Source organism: Peromyscus leucopus, chromosome 15, assembly GCF_004664715.2.
Source record: "Peromyscus leucopus breed LL Stock chromosome 15, UCI_PerLeu_2.1, whole genome shotgun sequence".
Classification (NCBI taxonomy): domain Eukaryota; kingdom Metazoa; phylum Chordata; class Mammalia; order Rodentia; family Cricetidae; genus Peromyscus; species Peromyscus leucopus.
In genome coordinates, this window is record NC_051076.1 from 61,124,516 (window position 1) to 61,146,517 (window position 22,002).

Consider the following 22,002-nt stretch of genomic DNA (forward strand, 5'->3'; position numbering starts at 1 on the left):
AAAGATGGGGCTGTTGAAATGACCTAGTTCGACGCTTTCAGTTTTATAGTCGAAATTATTGTTAAAAGCACACACAACACACACACACACACACACACACACACACACACAACGAAAGGGGACTGGGATCACTCAGATCTGATCCCAACAGAATATGACCCCCTTTTCATCTCCGGAACCCTGCAGAGACGTTTAAATCCTGCCCTGACTTCCATGATCACTGGCAGAGCAGAAACCAGAAAGGAAGCCGGTTACTCTGGAGAGAAAACGGGGTGGATTCCTCAAAATGAAGAAATTGGCATGCTAGAGCACTCAGATTAAATTCAGAGACTGACATCAACCTATTGATAAAATCTGAACTCTCTAGAGCTCGGATGTGAACGCCATCCAAAGCCGGTTCGCCGGCGGTTCCTCCCGGGCAGGCCCTGTGGACCAGGTCTCGGCTTCGTTGGGAAGACCCGCCCCAACGCCCAAGGGTATGAAGTTGTCAGGTCAGAGATGGAAACATGGATGAAGCACCAGCAGGCATCGGAGTCTTCAGGGGGGACCGATCTTGGATGTCCAGAGAGGGAAATGAGCTGGTGACGGATGGAAAAGGCCCAGGGATAGTCGCAATGAGGGGAAGCCACTATTCCAACAATACCTCCATCTAAGTTGCTGAAGAGAAATTGGGAAGAGAGGGAAAACCTTTTAAAGGCAGGGGAGGTATAGGCTTGGGGACAGGTGAATTCTGATACCGGGCTGGGCAGGCGGGGACCAGGTGCAGCCCCTGGAGCCTGCGTGGATCCGCTAGAGAAAGAGGGATGAGCTGCGACGCTCCCTCTCCTGCCCACGCGCGCGCGGCCACCGGCTCGGACGACTGCAGAGCAATTAGGGTGGAAGGGTTCCTCCCGGGCACCAATCCGCGACGCGAGTGGGGGGCGCGTCCTCCGCCACGCCCTCGCTCAGCCCTGCGCTAGCCGCAGGCTGGTCCCCACGCCCCCTGACAGTCCCTCGGCTTCCGTGCGCCTGGCCTGTCCCGGGGTCCTCCTCCCTCTCCACCCGCCTTGGTGCATCGATTCCGGTGCCCGGGCTCAACGCCTCGGGGCGGGTCCCTGCCACCCTCACCTGCCCCCGGGGGCGGAGCGCAGCGGCGACAGCGCGGCCCCAGCCTCCGCCACACGCCACGAGCTAGCGGCGGACCTGCCGCTCACCGCGGTCGGGGTGAAGCTCTCTCTCCGCGCCCTCGGTCCGGGTCACTTCGGACTCGTGTCCCTGCCGCGCTCGGCGTCTCCTCGGGGGATCTGCAGCCCCGGCGCCATGGAGCCGGCCCCGGGCAGCGATCGCCGCAGCCCCCCTGGCCCCGGAGTCCCGAGGCCGCCACCGCGGGGCCACGCGCCCTCGACCGCCGCCCCCGCCCCCAGCCCGGCGCCGGCGAGCTCCTCGGTGCAGCCGGACGAGGAGCGGCAGCCGCGGATCAGCGAGAGCGGCCAGTTTAGCGACGGGCTGGAGGATCGAGGTGAGCTGCCACCGCCCCGGGCCCCTTCCCCTCCGCCTCTCGGAAGCCACCTGTCCCCGGTACGCGGGGCTCAGCTCGGAGAGCAGAGGCCACAGTCCCACCTCTCGGGATCCGTGCGGGCCAGGCAGCCGCGCCTCCTGGGACCCCCCTTTCAGGTTCCCGATCCCGGCGGATCCTAGACCAGCCTTGTCCGGTGTCCGCGGGAAAAGTTTGCAGACAGGGTTTTGGGTAGCTTATAGGGGACCGAGGGGGTTCATCTCCGTGCCGGGAGACGTGGGTTTCAATGCATCCCGCCACGCGAGCCCCGCCAGTCACCCGGGGAAACTTCTTTTTGCTTGCTTAGACTGCCCCATAAGGTGGCAGCCAGGGTCCTCTTAGCCTCTGCACTCGCTCGGGCCGGACACTCCCTGAGGTCCTGGGTCATAGCGGTCACCGTCCCACCGTGGTGCTGGCAGAGAGGTTGGGGTTTGGGGGCTTCTGGCCGCCAGCCTGGTCTGCACAGATGCTACCCAAAACTGATACTTCCTGGAGAACGTGAGTCCAGCTCTCAGAGTCCTTCCGTGGACGCTGGCCTTGGACCCGTGCATCGCCCGGAAGGCATCTTCACCTCCCGTCCACGGTCAGTCTCCTTAGGGGGCCTGCATCGAACGCCAGGGCTCCCCCATTCATCCTGCCTGGCTCTCTTTCCCCATCCTGCTCTCGCGGCCCTCGGCTTGGATCCTTTGCGGAGACTGCAATCTACTACACCTTTTCCTCTTTCTTGCTGCTTCCGAATTGGACCCCTCAAAAATTATCAACGGTTCCGCTAAAACCGTGGGTGGCGGATTTTGGGGTCTCTGCAGCCAGGCCCTTCCCAGGCAGCGGGCTCTGTACACCTCTACTCATTTTTTTTCTTTCTTGGAAGCTTTCATCTGTCGACTGTAGAGTGCTTATATTATTTTAGTTCCAGCAGGTTTCTGTCCTATTCTTAGTACCTGGTACGTCTCTATATTCCGGTTTCGTGTTGGGATGCAGGATCTCTTCCTTAGAGATGCCGAATTGTAGCATGTGAAACAGGATGACATGGAAACAGATTTCCCTGAGAAGCGGCAGAGATGCTGTGCGGGGAACTGGAGCTGCTCCAGCTTGGAACGAGTTCTGCACCCGTGTTGCAGGTTCATTTCTTGTTCCCACAGAACTGGATAGCCTTGGAGACAGGAGAGTGGGTGGCATCGTCAGAAACCCAGAAGAACCTCTCACTTTAATTAAGGGTGTGAGAATTACCTTTAACCCGTGGTAACTCCTATTGCAAGGTTTAAACATTTTGCATTGGAGAAAGACGGATACCTGGCGTTGGGCTTAATTCTGTAGCATTGCGGGTTATCTGTTAAGAGCCGGTCAGTCTCTCCCAACCCCTGCAGAAGGACAGACAAGAAACCCATGCCAGGATGAATTGATATTTATCAATATCTAGAGGCCATGCTTCAGCGTTAAATTACAACAAAGCACAACAAAAACCTCTTCTGAATGCATTCTTTAGGTTTTCTGTCAGTGGTCGAATGAACTTCATTTTCTATTATATTGTCTCCATGAAAGCATTCGCTGTTCATAAACCAGTGCTGTGTGGAAGCTCACTTATCACACACAACCTCTCTGTTAGGATGAATGGTGTCTCCCACAGAACCCAGGGTTCTATGCCATTTTTGAGCTGCTGAAAGTCGCTGTGACATTTCTTTTGTTCCACCCATCCCTGGCCGCAAAGAGTTAATGATAAATGAAGACTCCAGTTAAACAAATCAGAAGCCTCCTGGGAGGTTGGTTGTAATATTTTACATGTTTGTGTCATTTTATCTTTCCTATATCTTTTTCTTCTTTTTTCTTTTCTTTTTTTTTTTTTTTTTTTTTTTTTTTTTTTTTTTTGCTATCTCTTGGGAATGGTTCATGGGTTGTGACCTCCTTCCTACCAGCGACAGGAACTGGGGAAGAGGAACAGCCCCTGGTCTCCAGCTCTCCCTGGATGCAGTGGCTTTCTGTAGGCCCAGTCCCCACAGGGTGTGGGGGAGGGGCACTCCTGCTGCACCTTCCATATTATTATTTTTTTTTGTGTTGACTTCCTCCTGAGGTGGTAGAACCCTAGGGCGGACCCCTTCTGATTCCTATTGGAGAGTTGCTTTATAACTGATAGTTTGGGATTGTGGGAGACATTTTCTTCTTAGAAGTGATATGGGCTATTTCTCAGAATTCCAGCGAGCTCAGAATGTCCCAACACTGCTGTGACAGCTGGGTGAGCCTGTGGTTCAGGAAGCAAACAAGCACTATGTAGTTTAAGACCTTCAGGAACTAACACACACACACACACACACACACACACACACACACACACACAGAGAGAGAGAGAGAGAGAGAGAGAGAGAGAGAGAGGGAGAGAGGCCCAATTGATCTTAGGGGTTCCCTCTCCCCTTCTATAATATCCATTTTCTATCATTTTGTTCCAAACCTTTGTGGGCCCACCTTATAGAGCTATAGACTTTTTAAAGCACTTTCCTCTAGCTGCCCATTAAATTAAATGGGCAGCTAATTAAAACAAACAAAACAACAAAAACACCTTTCTGCAGAGAATTAAAGCTCAGTGGCCTGGTGTGGGGACTCGGGCCTGGAAAACCAGCGCTTGGGAAACAGGAACAGAAGGATCACTGTGAGTTCCTGGCCAGCCTGGGCTACACACCAAATTCTGGGCCAGTCTTGAGTGCAGAGTGAAACTCAACCCAAGGAGAGTAAGAGCAATAAAACGGGATAAACGGAGGAGAAATCGATGACAAGTCGTTCAGACTACTGAGGAAATAACGTCTTCCGGTATATTGCCCCCGCCTTCCTTCATTAACACATCCCTGGCATTGTGAGACCCACTTTATGGAATTGGAGTTAGGTTAAAATTCCACTGTTGGAAGCCGTCTGTGGGCAGGGAGGCTGCAGCGCTTGCATGTGGACCTGAGGCCTGTCCTGGTTTCTGTTGGGCTAGCCTGCCTGGCTCCCACTTGTGATAGATACCTTGCTGTCTGAACCCCACCCTTCCCCCACATCCCTGTGGCTTGTGAGTGTGCAAGCATCTGGCATGGATGCAGAAGGGCCAGTGTGGAGACCAGTCACTTTACTTTGGGGGCGTAGAAAATGCCCTTTCTTGGTATCAGCCATGCAGGCATATAGTATGTACATGTTATTTGTGTGTGGGGGGGGTGCTCGTGTGTAGAGGGCAGAGGTAACTTCAAGCGTTACTCCTCATGTGCTGTCAGCTTATTTTGGGAACAGATGCTCTCACTGATCTGGATCTGGTTCATTCCACTCCCTGGCCAGTGAGCTTCCAGGACCTGAGCGTGCACTGCCATTCCTGCGTTTTCTTGTAGGTTCTGGGGCTCGAACTCAGGTTCTCCTGTTTGTTCGGCAAGTACTCTACCACGAAGCCACCTCCTGAGCCCCCCAGCTGCAGTTTCTAGAAAGGAAATGAAGAGATAAGCACAGTTGCATCGAAAGAGAAAACTCCTTCCTCTTTTGAACAGCGTTTGCATTATAGCGACTTTATGTTTTTTCCCCTCCTCGACCTTAGAGTCTCCCAGGGGAGCCACCAGGAAGGTCAGATCTGGGGAAGAACTTCCAGTCCTCCCAGCTCAGAAAAGCCCAAAGCCACTGAGGCAGGTGGTCCAGCCCCCTATGGCTTCCACTTGAATCTCCCAGAAGGAGTGCCGTCCTGGTGGGAGGCCAGAGGAAGTGCTTACAGGCGTGGTCAGGGCCAGGTGTGCTGGTGAAGGCAGCCAGTTCTGGAAGGAGAATAAAAAATGCGGCAGAACGGGCAGAACGGGCAGGGGTGTACCCGGGAATGGCTGTCCCTTGTGGTAAAGTGAACCAGCTTCTTAAAGGGGTTGTACTTTTGCTCCCACTGGACAAACCTCTGGAAATGGGTGCTGTCAGAATGCCTGGCAAATGAACCATTCGTTTGAGCTGGTACGAAAGTGGTGTAGTTTCACTTCTCCTGAAACCAACGGACCAGGAAGAAAGCACACACGCATATGTTCTCTCTCTCTCTCTCTCTCTCTCTCTCTCTCTCTCTCTCTCTCTCTCTCTCTCTCCCCTCTGTGTGTGTGTGTGGCACACGAGCGCACAGGTGTAGGTCAGAGGTCAATGTCTAGTGTCTTTCTTGACTGCTCTCCACCACACACACACACACACACACACACACACACACACACACACATTTTTTTCTGTAAAGTAGGTCAACTTAAAATTTCTTTTTAAACCCAAAGGTGTGTGTGTGTGTGTGTGTGGCACACGCCTTAATTCCAACACTTGGAAGGCACAGACAAGCGGATCTCTGTGAGTTGGAGGCCAGCCTGGTCTACAGAGTGAGTTACAGGACAGCCAGTGCTGTTACACAGAGAAACTCTGTTTTGAAAAACCAAAAAATAAAATTCTTCTTAAATTTTATTCCACTTCCTTTTTAAAAACAAAAACAAAACAAAAACAAAAACCCTGAAACACCAGTTTTGGAGTCCTTTACATAAAAAAAAAAAATCAAATTAGAATATAATTACATAGTTTTTTTTCTCTTTCCTTCCTCCAACCCTTCCCATGAACGACCCTTTTTATTCTCTCTCAGATTTACACGCTCTGTTTCTTTAACTGTTATTATGTATAAGTACAACCTACTCAGTCAGTCTAATGTTACTCGTATGTATGATTTCAGGGCTGATCACTTGGTAACTGGTTTTCCGGACTCCTCCCTGGAGAAGGCTGTTTTCCCTGCTCTCAATGTTCCCGGGGTTGCCTGTGGTTCTTGGTCTAGGGGTGAGACCTCATATGATTTCCCCTTCCCTGTTAGCATGTCTGCTCTTCTCATCCTTGTTGAGATCTTGTTTAGGCAGCCATGTTGATGAGACGTCTCTGACATTTCTAGGAGATGAAATCTCACTCTGCCTTGTTTTTCAAGACAGGCTCTCTCACTGAACTTGGAGTTGCCTTTTCAGCTAAACTAGCCAGCAAGTCCCATGACCCTCCCGCTCCCACCTCCCCAGCACTAAGGTTATGAACGTGTCTGCCTCTGCGTCTGTCTTTTATGTGGGTTCCTGGGATCTGAACCCAGGCCCTCAGGCTTGGCTGGCAGGCCCCTTACCCACTGAACCATCTCTCTAGATAGACTTTTAACTCATTGGGGAGAAGGGAAGGGAGCTTTCTAGAGGTGTATGGGCCTATTTATTCTAGGTTATAGCTTTCCTCGGACACAAGAGTGATTGCAGTCAGAAGTAAAATTTTCTAGATATTTTTCTAGAGCCCTGGAAGAAAGAGAACTGTGATGTTGAGTTATCATTTGAAGGCACCAGGACCCACAGCAGAATGTGTTAAGATAAGAGGCCTGTCTTCTTCCCATCCAAGGGCACTTATTTATTTACTATTTGGAGATAGATGTCATGTAGCCTAGGCTGTTCTCAATCTCACTGAACAGCTGAAGATGACCTTGAACTCCTAATCTTCTGCCTTCATCTGCAGAGGGCTGGGATCTTAGTTGTCTACCACTGTGCCCATTTCATTTGGTGCTAGGGTTAGGACCCGGCCTTGTGCATGGTAGGCAAACACTGTACCCCATTTCTGAATTAATGAAGGAAGTCTGAGGACACTTTCCCAGTGCATTGGTGAAGATGGGGATGATAATTCCGGCTTGCTTTCTCATTTACCCTCCCGTCCTATATAAGCAAGCGCCCTCCCCACTTGGTTCTACTCACTCTGATGTCTACTGGGCTGCCTGCTCACAAAGCACGTCTCCAAAGTCCTGCTGGTTTTGTGTGAGCCCTTTCAAGGATGACTGGACTGAGGTAGTTTAGCTGGGTCTTTGTTATAATTCTCTCTCTCTCTCTCTCTCTCTCTCTCTCTCTCTCTCTCTCTCTCTGTGTGTGTGTGTGTGTGTGTGTGTGTGTGTGTTGAGACAGGGTCTCTCCACTATGTAGCTCTGGTTGTCCTGGAACACACTCTGTAGACCAGGCTGGCCTTGAGCTCACAAAGATTGGCTTGCTCTGCCTCCTGAATGCTGGGATTAAAGGCACATGCCACTATATTCAGCTGTTACAATTTTTTAAGAGGATCCAGTTTTGGGCAGTGGTGGGGCTCATAAAATGATTCCCCAAAGCAAGCTACTTTGGCTGCTGGGCACTTTGAGCCGAAGGTTTCTGGAAGGCCTTAGAAGCAAAGCCTCTTCTTGTCCTTTTTCTTCCTGTCTCCTTTGCACCCCAAGGCTGGCCACAGAAATGAATTCCAGGCTGGGGAGATGGTCCAGTTGGTAATGTGCTTGCCTTGCAAGAGGAGGGCCTGAGTTGCATCCCCAGAACTCATGTGAAAAAATGCTGGCTGTGGTGGCCCATGCTTGTAACCCCAGCACCGAAGAGGTGGAGATGGGCAGGTCCCTGGGACCCACTGGCCAGCCAGCCTGAGCAGAGTAGATGAGCTCCGAGTGAGAGACACCGTCACAAAATGTGTGGCAGACAGTGTCTGAGGGACAACACCTGAGGTTAACCTCTGACCTCCAAACACGTGCACACACATGTGCACATGAACCCATACACGCCAGTGTATACATGTGCGCACGCGCAACACACACACTTGTAGCACGAATTTTTTTTTTTTTTTTTTTAAGATTTATTTATTTATTATGTATACAGTGTTCTGTCTGCACACACCCCTGCAGGCCAGAAGAGGGCACCGGATCTCACTACAGATGGTTGTGAGCCACCATGTGGTTGCTGGGAATTGAACTCAGGACCTTTGGAAGAACAAGCAGTGCTCTTAACCTCTGAGCCATCTCTCCAGCCCCCACGAATCTTAAAAGGTCTTATTAATAAAAACAAACCAAGAGCCAGGTATTGGGGTAAATGCTGGAAGATCAGAGAAACAGAACAAGCCACATCCAACCTCACCTTGCCAATTCCTCAGCTGATCCTGTTTCCTTAGACCGGAAGCCTCTGAGTCCTCATCTAAATGGATCTAGCTGAACTGCTGCTAAAAGCTAAAAGCTTAAAGGGGCTCTAGTTCCTGGTCCTCATGCCTTATATACCTTTCTGCTTCCTGCCATCACTTCCTGGGATTAAAGGCATGTGTCACCATGCCTGGCTGTTTCCAGTGTGGCTTTGAACTCACAAAGATCCAGATGGATCTCTGCCTCCAGAATGCTAAGATTAAAGGTATGTGCTACCACTACCTAAACCTACGGTTAATATAGTGGCTGTTCTGTTCTCTGACCCCCAGATAAGTTTATTGGGGTGCACAATATATCAACCACACACACTAAAAATTCCAAATCTTAAAAAAACAGCCAGGCGGTGGTGGCCCACGTCTTTAATCCCAGCACTCGGGAGGCAGAGGCAGGCAGATCTTTGTGAGTTCAAGGCCAGCCTGGTCTACAGAATGAGATCCAGGAAAGATGAAAAGCTACACAGAGAAACCCTGTCTCAAAAAAACCAAAAAATCCAAAACCAAAACCAAACAAAAAACCCTCCCAAAACCAAAAACAACAAAATAGGGTAGAAATCCAACCCTCTTCCCTCAAAGATAACCATAAGCCTAAGAATTACTGTTTTGCACACCCCCAGGTGTAGAGCTGGTCATAGAGAAACTCTCTGGCTGCCCTTGTCTACTGGTAAATGAATCAAACGCCCTCATTCCAGAAGGCATCCTGTCCCAGGCTCATCCCATCCGTGTCTTACAGGGAACCCCGAGACTTGGAGCAGGCAGGTCTTGTTGAGTCTCTGCCTCGTTCATCTCGTGTCTAATCTCGTCTCCACAGGGATATGCATTTTTCATTGAGTCTGAGCATAAAAATAGCTCCCCTTGGCTTTCGGGTCTTTATTTCCGAAGCCTTCCATGTCACATAGGATCGATCTCTCTCGCTTCACCCTTCCTCTCCCTCCCTCCCCTCCCCTCTCCCACTTCTTTCTTCTCCCTCCTCTTTCCTCTCACCTTTTCTTCTGTCCTTCCCTCCCCACCGTCCTAACTGTGGGTCTTACTAATTTTTGAGATGGAGTCTCATGTATCCCAGGCTGCCTCGAATTCCCCATGTATCTGAACGTGACACTGAACTTCTGATCCTGCCTCAACCTCCCGAGTGCTGGGATTTCAGTCATTCACCACCATGTCTAGTTATACAGTGCTATGGATGGAACCCGGGGCTTCATGGGTGCCAGGCTGCTGACTGCTGACTGAGCTACATCTCTAACCCATCACATGGGTCTTTGTCTTAATACATTTGATATACATTTTTCCCTCATGTTAACCTGTCTTATAGGTGTGTCAGTCATGACCCTAATTATAGAGGAAGAATAGTCTCCCATCCTTTCTGTTCCTGTAGTGGTGGTCAGTCAGGTGAATGAATGGTGCTCAGGTGTGATACATCTCACACTGTGGTATTTTACACACGGTGCCTAAGCTTTACCTGTTTATTCATCATGGTCTGTAGCTAGCGTGATGAGGCTGCCCAATCTCTGAAAGATACATTATGTAGCCAGAGCTGGCACAATTGGCTTTTAGTTGTATAAGATGCATGACTGATATTTTGGCTCTCTGGTAACTAAGCAAGAGAACATACAATCATCATCATCTTCTTCCTCCTCCTCTTCTTTTCTTCTTCTCCCTCCTTTTTCCTCCTCCTTTTGCTTTTTTCTGAGACAGAGATTCTCTGTGTAGCCCTGGTTGTCCTGGAACTCTCTCTATAGATCAGGCTGGCTTTGAACTCAGAGATCTGCCTCCCAAGTGCTGGGATTAAAGACATGTGTCACCACTGCCTGGTTACAATTTTGTTATTTTTTTTAAATACTGTTATTATTATTATTTATTTATGGTATGTGTATATGTCTGCATATGAAGAGGACAGAAGGACATCAGATCCCCTGGCACTGGAGTTACAGGCAGTTGGGAGCTGCCTGATATGGGTGTTGGGAATCAAACTTGGGTCCTCCACAAGAGCAGTGTGTGCTCTTCACCACCTCTCCAGCCCCTACAACTTTATTCTTTTGTTTTGTTTTTCGAGACAGGGTTTCTCTGTGTAGCTTTGCGCCTTTCCTGGGACTCACTTGGTAGTCCAGGCTGGCCTCGAACTCACAGAGATCCGCCTGCCTCTGCCTCCCGAGTGCTGGGATTAAAGGCGTGCGCCACCACCGCCCGGCACAACTTTATTCTTAAAGGATAAGAAAGAAGTACAAATCAAGATCAACCTGGAGATGGTTAAGTGAGCATCGCTGGTGAGGTGTCACAGATTCCTGCTCTTGTCAGGGGCTCCTTATGAGCAAAGCATAGGAGATAAAGAAAACCTGTTGTACCCGAAGCCTTCCTAGGATGCATTAGCAGTTTTACTGCACTTTCATATTCCGATAGTATGTGTATGTGTGTGTGCATGCACATGTGGGTGTAGTTTAACCTCAGAAGTCTTCCCTTGGGAATGCTATACACCTTGAGACAGAGTCTCTGATTGATCTGGAACTTACCAAGTAGGCTGTACTGGCTGGCTAGTGAGCCCCAGGATCTGCCTGTCCCTGTTTCCAAAGTGCTGGGATTACAAGCATGTGCTACCATGCCCATCTATTTCACAGGGATTCTGGGGAAACAAACTCAGGACCTCATGCTTGTATGGCTAGCAGTTTATTGAATGAACTATCTCCCTAGATCCCTGAGAGAGTTTAAAAATTTTTAATTAATTGATTAATCAGTTATTTGCTTAATGTGTGCCCCATACAAAGGAGGGAGAAAACATGCTGTGTAAACTGGGCCTGATGGCTACTGGTTACCTGGGGGTCCTGAGAGGGCATTTGTACAGGCTATGATTCCTTGGTTTGTATAAATCCCACACTGCTATTGGGACTGTACTAGTGGATCAATGCTCACAGCTGAGGAGCCCAGATGCCTAATTAGCTACTACGGTTCTTTCCTAATGGAAGGGCTTTGTTGGGATGAGAAAATTCTATTGAGCCAAGTGCAGAAGAGGTCGGACAGCATAGTGTGACCTCGGGAAGTGGTGAGGTGTGTGTGGAGCTCTTCTAACCCGGAGAGCCTCTGTTGTCCTGTGGAAACACTTATTGGATGCTGCTGGGGCCTGTGGTTTTAAAAGGGATGCCAGAACACTTGATAAGTTTGTTGCTTTGCTTTGTTGTTAATGCTGCACAATCTCCGAATTGTAGAAACACAGTGTGGGCCCGACAGAACACATCTTGGCCCACGGCCTGTGGGTTTGCCATCTTTGGATGAGAGGCTATCGCTCTGACTGTGTGTGTTCAGTTGTATGAAAATTCCTTACCCCCTTTCCTCCCTGTTTCTCTCAGGTTTACTAGAAAGCAGCACCCGGCTGAAACCTCATGAAGCCCAGAACTACAGGAAGAAGGCCCTGTGGGTATCCTGGTTCTCCATTATTGTCACCCTGGCCCTGGCGGTGGCTGCCTTCAGTGAGTATCAGGGAGTCTTGCCAATCAATACTCGCCCGCTGTCTGTCTTTCCCTCTAACCCCTGTGGGATATGCTTTGCTTTTAGTTGACTGTTATTGATGAGTAAAAATTTTTTTAGATGGTTGGATAGTCAGGGTACTTATGAATTAGTAAAACGGCTTCACTCCTCTGCAGAGGGAAGAGGTATGAGAAAGAAATGGAGAGAAATAACTGAGAGCTTCAGTCTCATCAGTATGCAGGTCTGTGGAAGTGGATTCTGGCTGGCACCAGCCGAATAGTGAAAATAGTCTCTTGGCAGATGCCTTCAGCTCAGGCTGACATGACGAATCCACATCCCGGAGACTAGGGTTTTGAGCCTAATGTAACTGGATGAGTGCAATATTGCAGCAAGCGCTTTCCTTTCGCTCCTGATTGTGTCTTGTGCAAGGTCAGGAATGAAATTGTATGTATGCTTTTAATGAAAGGAAAATAAAAAGGTCTTCTCTCAGGGTTTTAGTGCATGAAAATAAAATAATTTCTTACGATTCTGAGATGTTATGAAAATGGAGCAACTTGTCTGTAGATGAACTCGTTTGGGGATCTGGAATTTCTAGGTGGGTTTCTCCATTGACACTCAGTTTATGAAACATGCTTGTGCTATTTATTCTTATTAATTGTGCAATGGTTCATACGCCTAAGCAGCGAGCTACAGCTCCATCTTGATAGGAATTGTACTGTTTTTTTTTTTTTTTTTTTTTTTTTTTTTGATTCTCCTTTTCTTTTATGGTAGAAAACAAGGGAATATGTTTTTATAAATTTTGTGATGAGAAGAAAGATCTGTGTTCTATGTGCTAAGCATCCCACAAGGTGCTTCAGGGGAGGAGGAGAAAGGACCATGGTCACTAGGCGACATGGCTGTGTGCAAGTTGTTTAAAATTCTCTTCTGCCGCCTTTGATGGTGCTGCTGGAAGTTGGGCTGGATCCCAAGGGGGCAGGAATTAGAATTTGACCAAATGCTCCCTTCAAAACTCAGCATATATTATTAGAGACAATTTATGTTGGAAACACTATAAATTTATTCCAATTAAATTGGAAATAATAGCCTGGCTCTAGAAAAGCCAAATATTCCGAATAGAGAAACAATACGTTTCAGGGAATAAACATTTATCAGTGAGCTAGAAGTCTAATCAGAAAGAATTCTGACTTTTGAAAATATATAATAGCCTCTCTCTCTCCCCACGCCTTCCCCTTTTAATACTGAGACCAAAATAACAAGGCAATGGATGTCCCTTGAGGGTAATTTGGTTGTTGTGGCTGGTAGGGGGACTGGAGATCAGACATGGTGATTTACATATGTGAAGAAGGAGGGATGGGATGAAGGGGGGGGTGATTTACAGACAGAATGACGGCTCCTCGGGGCGTGTCCCCGTGCCCTGTGAAGCTGTGAGGGCGGCAGCGTCCTCCTGATGTTTGAATGAGGACCTGAGTATGAGGTTGTGAATGAGTCTTTCCTTTGGAATAATAGTGCTACGTTTGATGTGCTTAAGCTATGTAATATGGGAAAAAGAGGAGGAAAACTTGGCTTCATTTATAATACCCAATCAGGTGGATTATTCTGGAAATGCTCCATTTCCTTTGATGGAAAAAGTCTTTGTGAGGCCAGGGCTTTATGGAAGAGTTTCTTCTTCCTTTTCTTTTGAAAGCCATCTTACTCCTTTATCACAGAACCATTTAAGTTACATCCTTTAACTTCCCTTTTAAAGACTCATTTTTACTGATTACTTAACGTGTATGCCTGTGTGTGCCCATGTGAATTTTGTATATCCCAGAAGGCCCCCAAAGGGCATGGAACCCCCTGCAGCTGAAGTTATAGCCAGTTGTGGGACTCGGATACTGGGGACTGAACTCAGTTCTCTGGCAAGAGCAGCGAGTGTCCTTAACCACTGGCCCATCTCTCCAGCCACCTTTAACTTCTTGCCTGTAAGACGTGGATGCTGCTGTATTGTTTATCATGACCTGTCATGTTCTGTACATGCCTTTCATTTCACTTGTGAGTTGCTTCTAACTGCTTCTGATTTAGTTAAACCCTAAACCATAGAAGATAAATAATATTTTGCCTCATTTAAACTAGAGTGACTTCAATGTGTGTGTGTGTGTGTGTGTGTGTGTGTGTGTGTGTGTGTGTGTTTTGGGGGTGGAGAGTTCATGTCTACATGTGTGTGCTGCAGGGGTCAGGGGGATGTTTGGAGTAGTGCTCTAGCACACTCCACACTTTATTGCTTTTATTTAAAAAAAAAAGATATATTTATTATGTATACAGGAGAGGGTGCCAGATCTCATTACAGATGGGTGTGAGCCACCATGTGGATGCTGGGAATTGAACTCAGGACCTCTGGAAGAATAGCCAGTGTTCTTAACCTCTGAGCCATCTCTCCAGCCCCCACTTTATTGCTTTGAGATGGGGTCTCTCACTGAACCTGGAGCTTGACTGGCAGCCAGCAGGCCCTTGCAGTTCCTTTTGCAGCCCTCCACTGTACTGGGGTGACAGGCCCTCGAAGCTCCACTTAGCTTTTTATGTGGGTGCTGGGGATTCAAACTAACGTCCTCACGCTTGCATAGCAAGCACTTTACCTCTGCGCCGTCTCCCCTATGAACTCGTTTTGGTAATACTTGGTGAGATAATGATTTGGACGTGCTGATGCATCAATATGAAACTATGGTAATGCACCTTGGAATATTTCAGAGGGAAGTCCTAGTTCGATTTTAAAATAGATTTCAGTGTATAATGGGCAGGCAGTGTGGAAAATAGCAATCTTCTTATGAACGAATGTGAAAACAGGTCTGTTGTAATAATGAGGCCAGAGAGAGAATAAAAATTCAGCTGCAAAACTCAGAGTTTTGACAACCTTGATGTCTTTTTTACGATGATGGGAGAAAATGTATTCTGACTTTGGTTTTGAGATTTGAGTACATTAATTTTTAGGAACTGGATACCCTGCTTGGTTCTGCGGGAAATGAAAAAAACAAAAACAAAAACAAAAACCCTCTTTCTAAGATAGCGTCTTGGTTTCTCTTTGTTGATGTGATCAAATACTCTGGCCAAAGCTGCTTAAGGGAGAAAGGACGTGTTTTGGCTGCTGGTTCCAGGGTAACGTCCGTCCATCCTGGGGGTCAAGCCACAGTGGCAGGAGCTGAAGGCAGCTGTCTCCCCTCATCCACTGTCAAGGCTCAAGGCCACACCAAGACTCCAGCCGAGTTCCTTTTCTTCAGTTCATTCAGCATAGCATCTCTACGGAGGGAATGGTGACCCTCACAGTGGGCAGGTCTTCCCACTTCGGTTAACACAATCAAGATAATTCCTCACAGGCATGTCCAGAGGCTCATGTCCGAGGGGAATCTAGATTCTCTCGAGTTGATAGTTAATTAACACCAACCACCAATGGAGATACATTGCTCCATTAAAACAAAACAGCAACCTCAACTAAATAGCAAAGTACTCAAAACCAAGATCTCAGGATTTGAGACAGACCCCCAGGCCCCATGTTAAAAACAAACAACAAACAAGTTGGGTGTGGTGGTGCACACTTGGAATCTTAGTGCTAGGGAGGGGAGACAGGCAGATTCTGGGGTCTCCTTGGTTGGCCAGCCTAGCCTACTTGGTGAGCCTCAGGCTAGTGAAAGACCCTATCTCAAAAAACAAAATGGAGCTGGGCCTGGTGGTGCATCCCTTTAGCCCCAGCATCTGGGAGGCAGAGAAAAATGGATCCATGAGTTTGAGGCCAGTCTGGTCTACATAGCGAGCTCTAGGCCAGATAAAGCTACATAGTGAGACCCCTGTCTCAAAAAGAGACAAACAGGTGCTTGGGGAAAGACATCTGAAGTTGCTCTTTGTTTTCTACAGACATGCACATATATGTCTCTATGCACACATGTGCAATCACACATACAGGCACAAATAACACGGTATGTTAGCAGACTTCAGAACTAGGAAAGCAAATCTCTGAAAGGAGTTATTTCTTTATTTGTATATGTGGGGATTTTTCACATGTGCTTGCATATATGTCTGTGTACCATGTGCATGCCTGGTGCCTAAGGCCAGAAGGAGGTATTGGATTCCTTGGAGCTGGAGTTACAGATAGTTGTGAGCTACCATGTGGGTGCTAAGAATCAAACCCAGGTTCTCTTGTCTATCTTTCCAGCCCCATAGGTGAGAATTTTAATCTATTTGATTTTAGCTTAAACTCTTGACCTTCAAGCATGGTAATGCAATGTGCATGCATCCTTTTAGAAAGCGTCTCCATTGACTTATCGTTTTTGTGCATGTGTGTGATGTGCAGAAGTTGGAGGACAACTTTCAGATGCCCATTCTCTCCTCCCACTGTATGGGCCCCAGGGACTGAACTCAGGACCTCTGGCATGGCGGCAAACCCCTTGATCAGCTGAACCATCTCGAAGCCCACATCCTCTTTATTTTTATACTCTAAGGGTAATAGAAGTGAGATAGCTGAAATAAGATCACATGACTTGTCTGTATTAGTAGAAAAGTCTGGGAACTTCCTAAGGTGTCCCTTTCCTCAGTGGAGACATGGTCAGATAGAAAAGAACCAAGACAACTTACTGGCCATGTGGTGACACACATCTGCATTCCTAGCACTGTGAGGCTGAGGCAGGAGGATTGAGAGTTTGAGGTCAGCTTATGCTATATAAGTGAGACCTTGTCTCAAAAAAAGAAAAGAAAGATGGAAGGAAGGTGTCTGAGAGTCCCCAGGGGGCCTTCCTGGGTTCTAAGAGTAAAATCCGAGTATTTAGAATGGTATTTATTTATATATTTATATTTATTTATTGTTTTTCCCTGTGTAGCTCTGGCTGTCCTGGAACTCGATCTGTAGACCAGGCTGGCCTTGAACTCTTAGAGATCCTCCTGCCTTTGCTTCCCAAGTGCTGGGGGTCCAACTTGGCCTGACCTGGGACCTTAGGAACTTTAGCAGGATTGGAGCCACGTTCTTTGGTCTAGCTTGGAATCACAAGACAGATTGCTTCTCAGAGGGCCCTCCCCAGCTGCGTGGTCTCAGCACCTAGAAGTGGCTGTATGATGATGCTGGCAGGAATAAAGATGGTCTAAAGAGAATTTGTACCCCTCTGTTTTGGTTATCAGATTATTGAAATCATGCACTCCAAGAAACTGGAATCTGCCCAGGAATCTCCTGCTAGAGAAGGAGAGAGCTGGAGTCTGGTGCTGGCCAGAGGAGGCACTTGTACCCTAGAAAGAGTTTCTTTCACACAGTTCCGGTGACAGGTCAGGCCATGTTACAGGGGAGACTGGAGCCCAGACAGTGATGATATGGAGGGGCGGGACCACACCTGGACCAGGACTCTTCAGCTGTGCATATTTCTTGCCTTCTTTTTAAACCTAACCCTCATGTGGGGAGTCTGAAGTGGTCTTGGGGATCAGCAGATGTCTTGGTTCCCTTTTCCAATGTGGCTATGTTGAGTAATTCGCCGCTTTCTGCTTCTCACTCTTACGTATTTGCTTAATTGGCCTGCTGAGGATGGGTATCGGAACCTGGCTGGTTAAGGCTACCAGGGCCCAGACTCTGGCCCTAACAACACCTGACAGAGATCTCCGCACGTGCTGATTTTCTCCTTTCGGGTCCCCCTTTCTCTCGGGCTGTGTGGTTTGTGAAACTCTGGTGTTTGTGCCTCTCCTCCTAAAGGGCTTCTCCACTGGAATACTTCCTGAACCAAAGTCTGCAGCATCTGGCACAGATTCTGCAGGTGGATAATTCTTTGCTGGATTTGCTGGTCTTCTATTTATTTTTTTTAAAAAGAGAAGCCGGTGCACATGACAACCATTCATGATCCTAGAGCAGTGGTTCTCAACCTTTTTAATGCTATGACCCTTTAATACAGTTCCTCATGCTGTGGTGACCCCCCCACCATAAAATTATTTTGTTGCTGTTTCATAACTGTAACTTTGCTACTGTTATGAATCGTAATTTAAAAATCTGATAAGCCATCCTTATGGGGGTTGCGACCCACAGGTTGAGAACCAGTTGCCTAGAGGTCCTGGGTGCATCTTCCCTGTCCATTTTTCTCTTTCTTCCGTATGCCCTCTGCTGGCTACTTCTGACCCGTATGTTGTTTTCTTCTTGCTGGTCTTCTAAGCGGTGTGAGCATCTTCTCAGGAACAGCCTCCAAGCGGAACATTTGCCTGCTGCTGACCTGGGCCACGAGGCGGTTCGTGGGGATGTGGGCAGGAAGTCTTGAGCCACATCCTGGGGGTGTTGGTGGGATAACTTTGCCCTGTCAATGTGTTCTGTGAATGATAACTACAGGGGCTGCTCCAGGGAGGTGGAAACGGAAGAGAGAACGGGCCAGAAACCCACTCTGGGAACTTCGCCTTGAGAGTTCCCGTCTCTGGACTCTTCCTTCCCAGCCTTGTGGTCATGTCATCAGAGGTGCACAGGCAGGGCCACCCTCTGAGCCGCCAGCCCTGGAGCTCAGGAACACAGGGCAGCATTTCAGTCTGACCCATGGCCCGGGAGGCCTGCTGTGACCTTACTCTTGGTTCCTGTTTGGACTGGTCTTTGCCTATCCCGCAGCTTATGGGGACTGCAGTTCGTAGATGCTTCTGTGGTCTCCAGGTGCTGCTACTTTCAGGACCATGAGCTTGCTCTTCTCTTTGTCCGAGATGTCCTGCTTCCTGGCTTCTGGCCATTTTATTTCATTACACTGTCCCTTACTTAGTTCTACTTTGTTTACTTTTTGTTTAGTGTGTGTGTGTGTGTGTGTGTGTGTGTGTGTGTGTGTGTGTGTGTGTGTGGTGTGCTTGGGTTCTTGTGCACAAGTGTGCACTGTGTCAGTCAGTGCTGGTGTCTCCCTCAGTCATTCTCTGCCTGGTTTTTTATTCTTGCTATTATTTGAGATTGTCTTTTTCCGGACCTGGATCTCACTGATTTGACTTGGCTAGGCTTGCCAGTGTGTTCCAGGGGTCCACCTGTCTCTCCTTCCCCAATACTGGGATGACAGACACAGGCATTATTTTTCCTTCAATGTGGATACTGGGGATGCAACTGGGTATTCATCATGATTGTCCAGCTGGCACCTTATAGTCATCGCCTCATCTCTATTTTATTTTATACAGAGTCTTGCTATGTAGCTCAAGCTGGCCTCAAAATCCCTCTCTCCCACCTCAGCCTCCTGAGCGCTGGGTTACAGGTGCATACACTAACAGTCATCTTCTCACCATGTTTATCTAACCCTTAAAATAAAAGTGAAAAGGTCACCTCTTCCAGGAAGCCTTCCAAGGCCCTCCGGAGTGATGTGAATGTCCCTCCCCCATGGACACTGAAGATAAGACATGTCACACAGCACTTGAATCACAGCAGTATTGCTTCAGTGACCGTCTACACTCACTCCTCGGTACTGGATTCCTGATCTCTCCAGTCTCTAGTTCTCCACCCTAACGCAGGAGGTATTGGTTGCAGTGAATTTTGACATCTCCCTGCTGTGGCTGCCACAGCGGATTGAGAGTGTGTTTTCCAGTGTGGATTCCAGACAAAGGAATGGTGACTTCCTCAGGTGCAAGGGAGCTAAAAGCCAGGCTGCACCTTGGGCTTTGTTGACTGTGTAGGCAGCTGGTTCCAGGGGCCCCCACCCCCACCCCTGCCCGCCCCGACTGCCTCTTTCCTTCCTCCCCTGGGACTGAAGGCTCCAGACTTCCACTGAGGGAGACTGGCCTCCACTGCTGCTAGGACGGTGCCTCATCCCCAGCTTCCAGCTCACAAAGAGCTGCTGTTTGCAGCCAGGAGTGGAGGAGGGGCTGTAGCAGCTGCCTGCCTGCCTCCATTCTCTGCACACAGCCTTAATTAAAGTGTGGCCAGGGTGCATTAGCACAAGGGCCAGTGTTACACGGGGGAGCCGAGTGGTGCCCTCTCGACGACTGTCCTTCTAACCACACCAGGCCTGTCCTAAGCGCCCTGCTCGGGTCTGCAGGGGAGGAGCTGCCCTGAGAGATGGGTGAGGACTTATCTGGCTGCCTCCCTGTCTATGAGCACCCGTGTTTGGTAGCCAGCTGCAAGAGAAAGGTTTTCTGCTCTGCCTAATGCATGGGCTGTGGCTTACTTGGGCCTCTGGGAGCTGCCCCTGTAAGGTGAATTTCTGGGGTAGTTCCTGGACAAGATGTGACTTCACAGTGTCCTGTGCTGTGTTCTGGGATACAAGGACATCTGGCAAAAACAGATGAAGAGTGTGTGTGTGTGTGTGTGTGTGTGTGTGTGTGTGTGTGTGAGAGAGAGAGAGAGAGAGAGAGAGAGAGAGAGAGAGAGAGAGAGAGAGAGAGAGAGAGAGAGAACTCTTTCCAGCCCCTAGTCAAGAAGGATGTGGGGCTGAAGATGTGGCTTGAGTTGGAAGAGTTCTTGCCTAACTTGAACCAGGACGCCCTAGGTTCAGTTCCCAGCACAGCAATAGACCGGGTGTGGTGGTGCATGCCTTTAATCCTAATACTCCAAAGGGAAAGGCAGGAGTGTCAGGGGACAAGGTCATCCTCAAGCTACAGAATGACTTCCAGACCCTTTTTCTGAAAAACTAAAGGGGTGCTGGAGAGAGGACTCAGTGCTTTAAGAGTACTTGCCATGGGGTAGTGGTGGTGCACGCCTTTAATCCCAGTACTCGGGAGGCAGAGCCAGGCCAATCTCTGTGAGCTCAAGGCTAGCCTGGTCTACAGAGCGAGATCCAGGACAGGCACCAAACAAACCAACAAAGAGAAACCCTGTCTTGAAAAACCAAAATAAATAAATAAATAAATAAATAAATAAATAGTGCTTACCACTCTTCCAGAGGATCCAAGTTCAGTCCCAGCATCCAGGTCAAGTGGCTCACAACCACTTGTAACCCAGCTTCAAGGGATCTGGCCTCTTCTTCTGGCCTTTTCAGCACCTGCACATATATATGTCACAGACACACATACATACACCCACAAAAACAAAAAGCCAAAAAGAAAAAAAAAAACCCAACCCAAAAAGAAAAGAAAGAAAAACCAAAGGAGGGAATGTGTGCCTTAGCATCTTTGCTTGTTGTTGTGATCAAGTACTGGGACAAAAGCAACTTAAGGGATGAAGAGTTCATTCTGGCTACAGTTAAGGGTACCATCCATCGCAGCAGGGCAGTCACACCGGCGGGAACTGGAAGCAGCTGGTCACATTGCATCCAGAATCAAGAGGCAGAAAGAGAGAGAGAGTGATGCCTGCCTGCCAGGGGTTAGCCCGATTTCTGCATTTCATACAGTCCAGGATAACCCTGTCTAGGAGAACGGTCCCACCTACAGTTAATGTGGGTCTTCCCACATCAGTGAATATAATCAAGACCCCCCCCCCCCCCCCCCACGACATGCTCAGAGACTCATCTCCTGGGTGGTTCTAGATTCCGTCAGCTTGACAGCAAACATCCACAATCAGCAAGCTCTCCATCCCCGACTACTGTCCATGCCCAGTGGCCATCCATCCTTCCCGCTCGTGGCTGTGTTCCTCCAGTCCTTAGTGAGTGAAAGACACTGGGGCAATACCGCACAGGACATCAAGAAGGAGAGCTGTGTGTCCCCACAAGAGCTCAGCTCTCAGCAAACAGGTGATGACAGGCACGGAAGCAGAAGAGAAGCTCCACCGCGCTCAGGAGGAGGCCTGGCTATCTTGGACATGCATGGCATGTTTAGCTGTTTGTCCCTGTGACACTGAGTTGTCGTCTATGAAGTTCACACCTGAGAACTGCACAAATGAGTCACAAAAAAAAAAAATTGCACCGAGTATTTCATAACATTTTAGGTGACTTTATGGTTTTGTGTTGGGCCCCATTTGTAGCTAAGTTCAACTTAGGGGGCCCATGGGATCTGGTTTGTTACTCGAATGCTGGAATCTGAACTCTGGTCCTTAGATTGAGTATCTGGTTGCCTTTTTCTCGTAGAATATTTGTATTTTTTTTTTGATGTAATGTCTCTTTATTCATGTTTACTTCTCTTTAGATTTGTGTGTTTGTGTGTGTGGGTGCAAACACATAAGATAGGCGCTTGTGAGGAGGCCAGCTTCTCAC

The 22,002-nt window shown here is 48.4% G+C and overlaps 1 protein-coding gene across 1 annotated transcript in view; it reads left to right on the forward strand.

Moving 5' to 3' along the window:
* The first annotated feature begins 256 nt into the window (after nt 1–256).
* The window catches only part of Tmem163 (transmembrane protein 163), a 178,327-nt gene continuing 156,581 nt past the window's right edge, over nt 257–22,002 (forward strand). The window contains exons 1-2 of the mRNA XM_028874927.2: nt 257–1,498; nt 11,821–11,940. Coding sequence (XP_028730760.1) covers nt 1,300–1,498; nt 11,821–11,940 — 319 coding nt within the window. The 5' untranslated portion in view covers nt 257–1,299. The remainder of the gene's footprint in view (nt 1,499–11,820; nt 11,941–22,002) is intronic.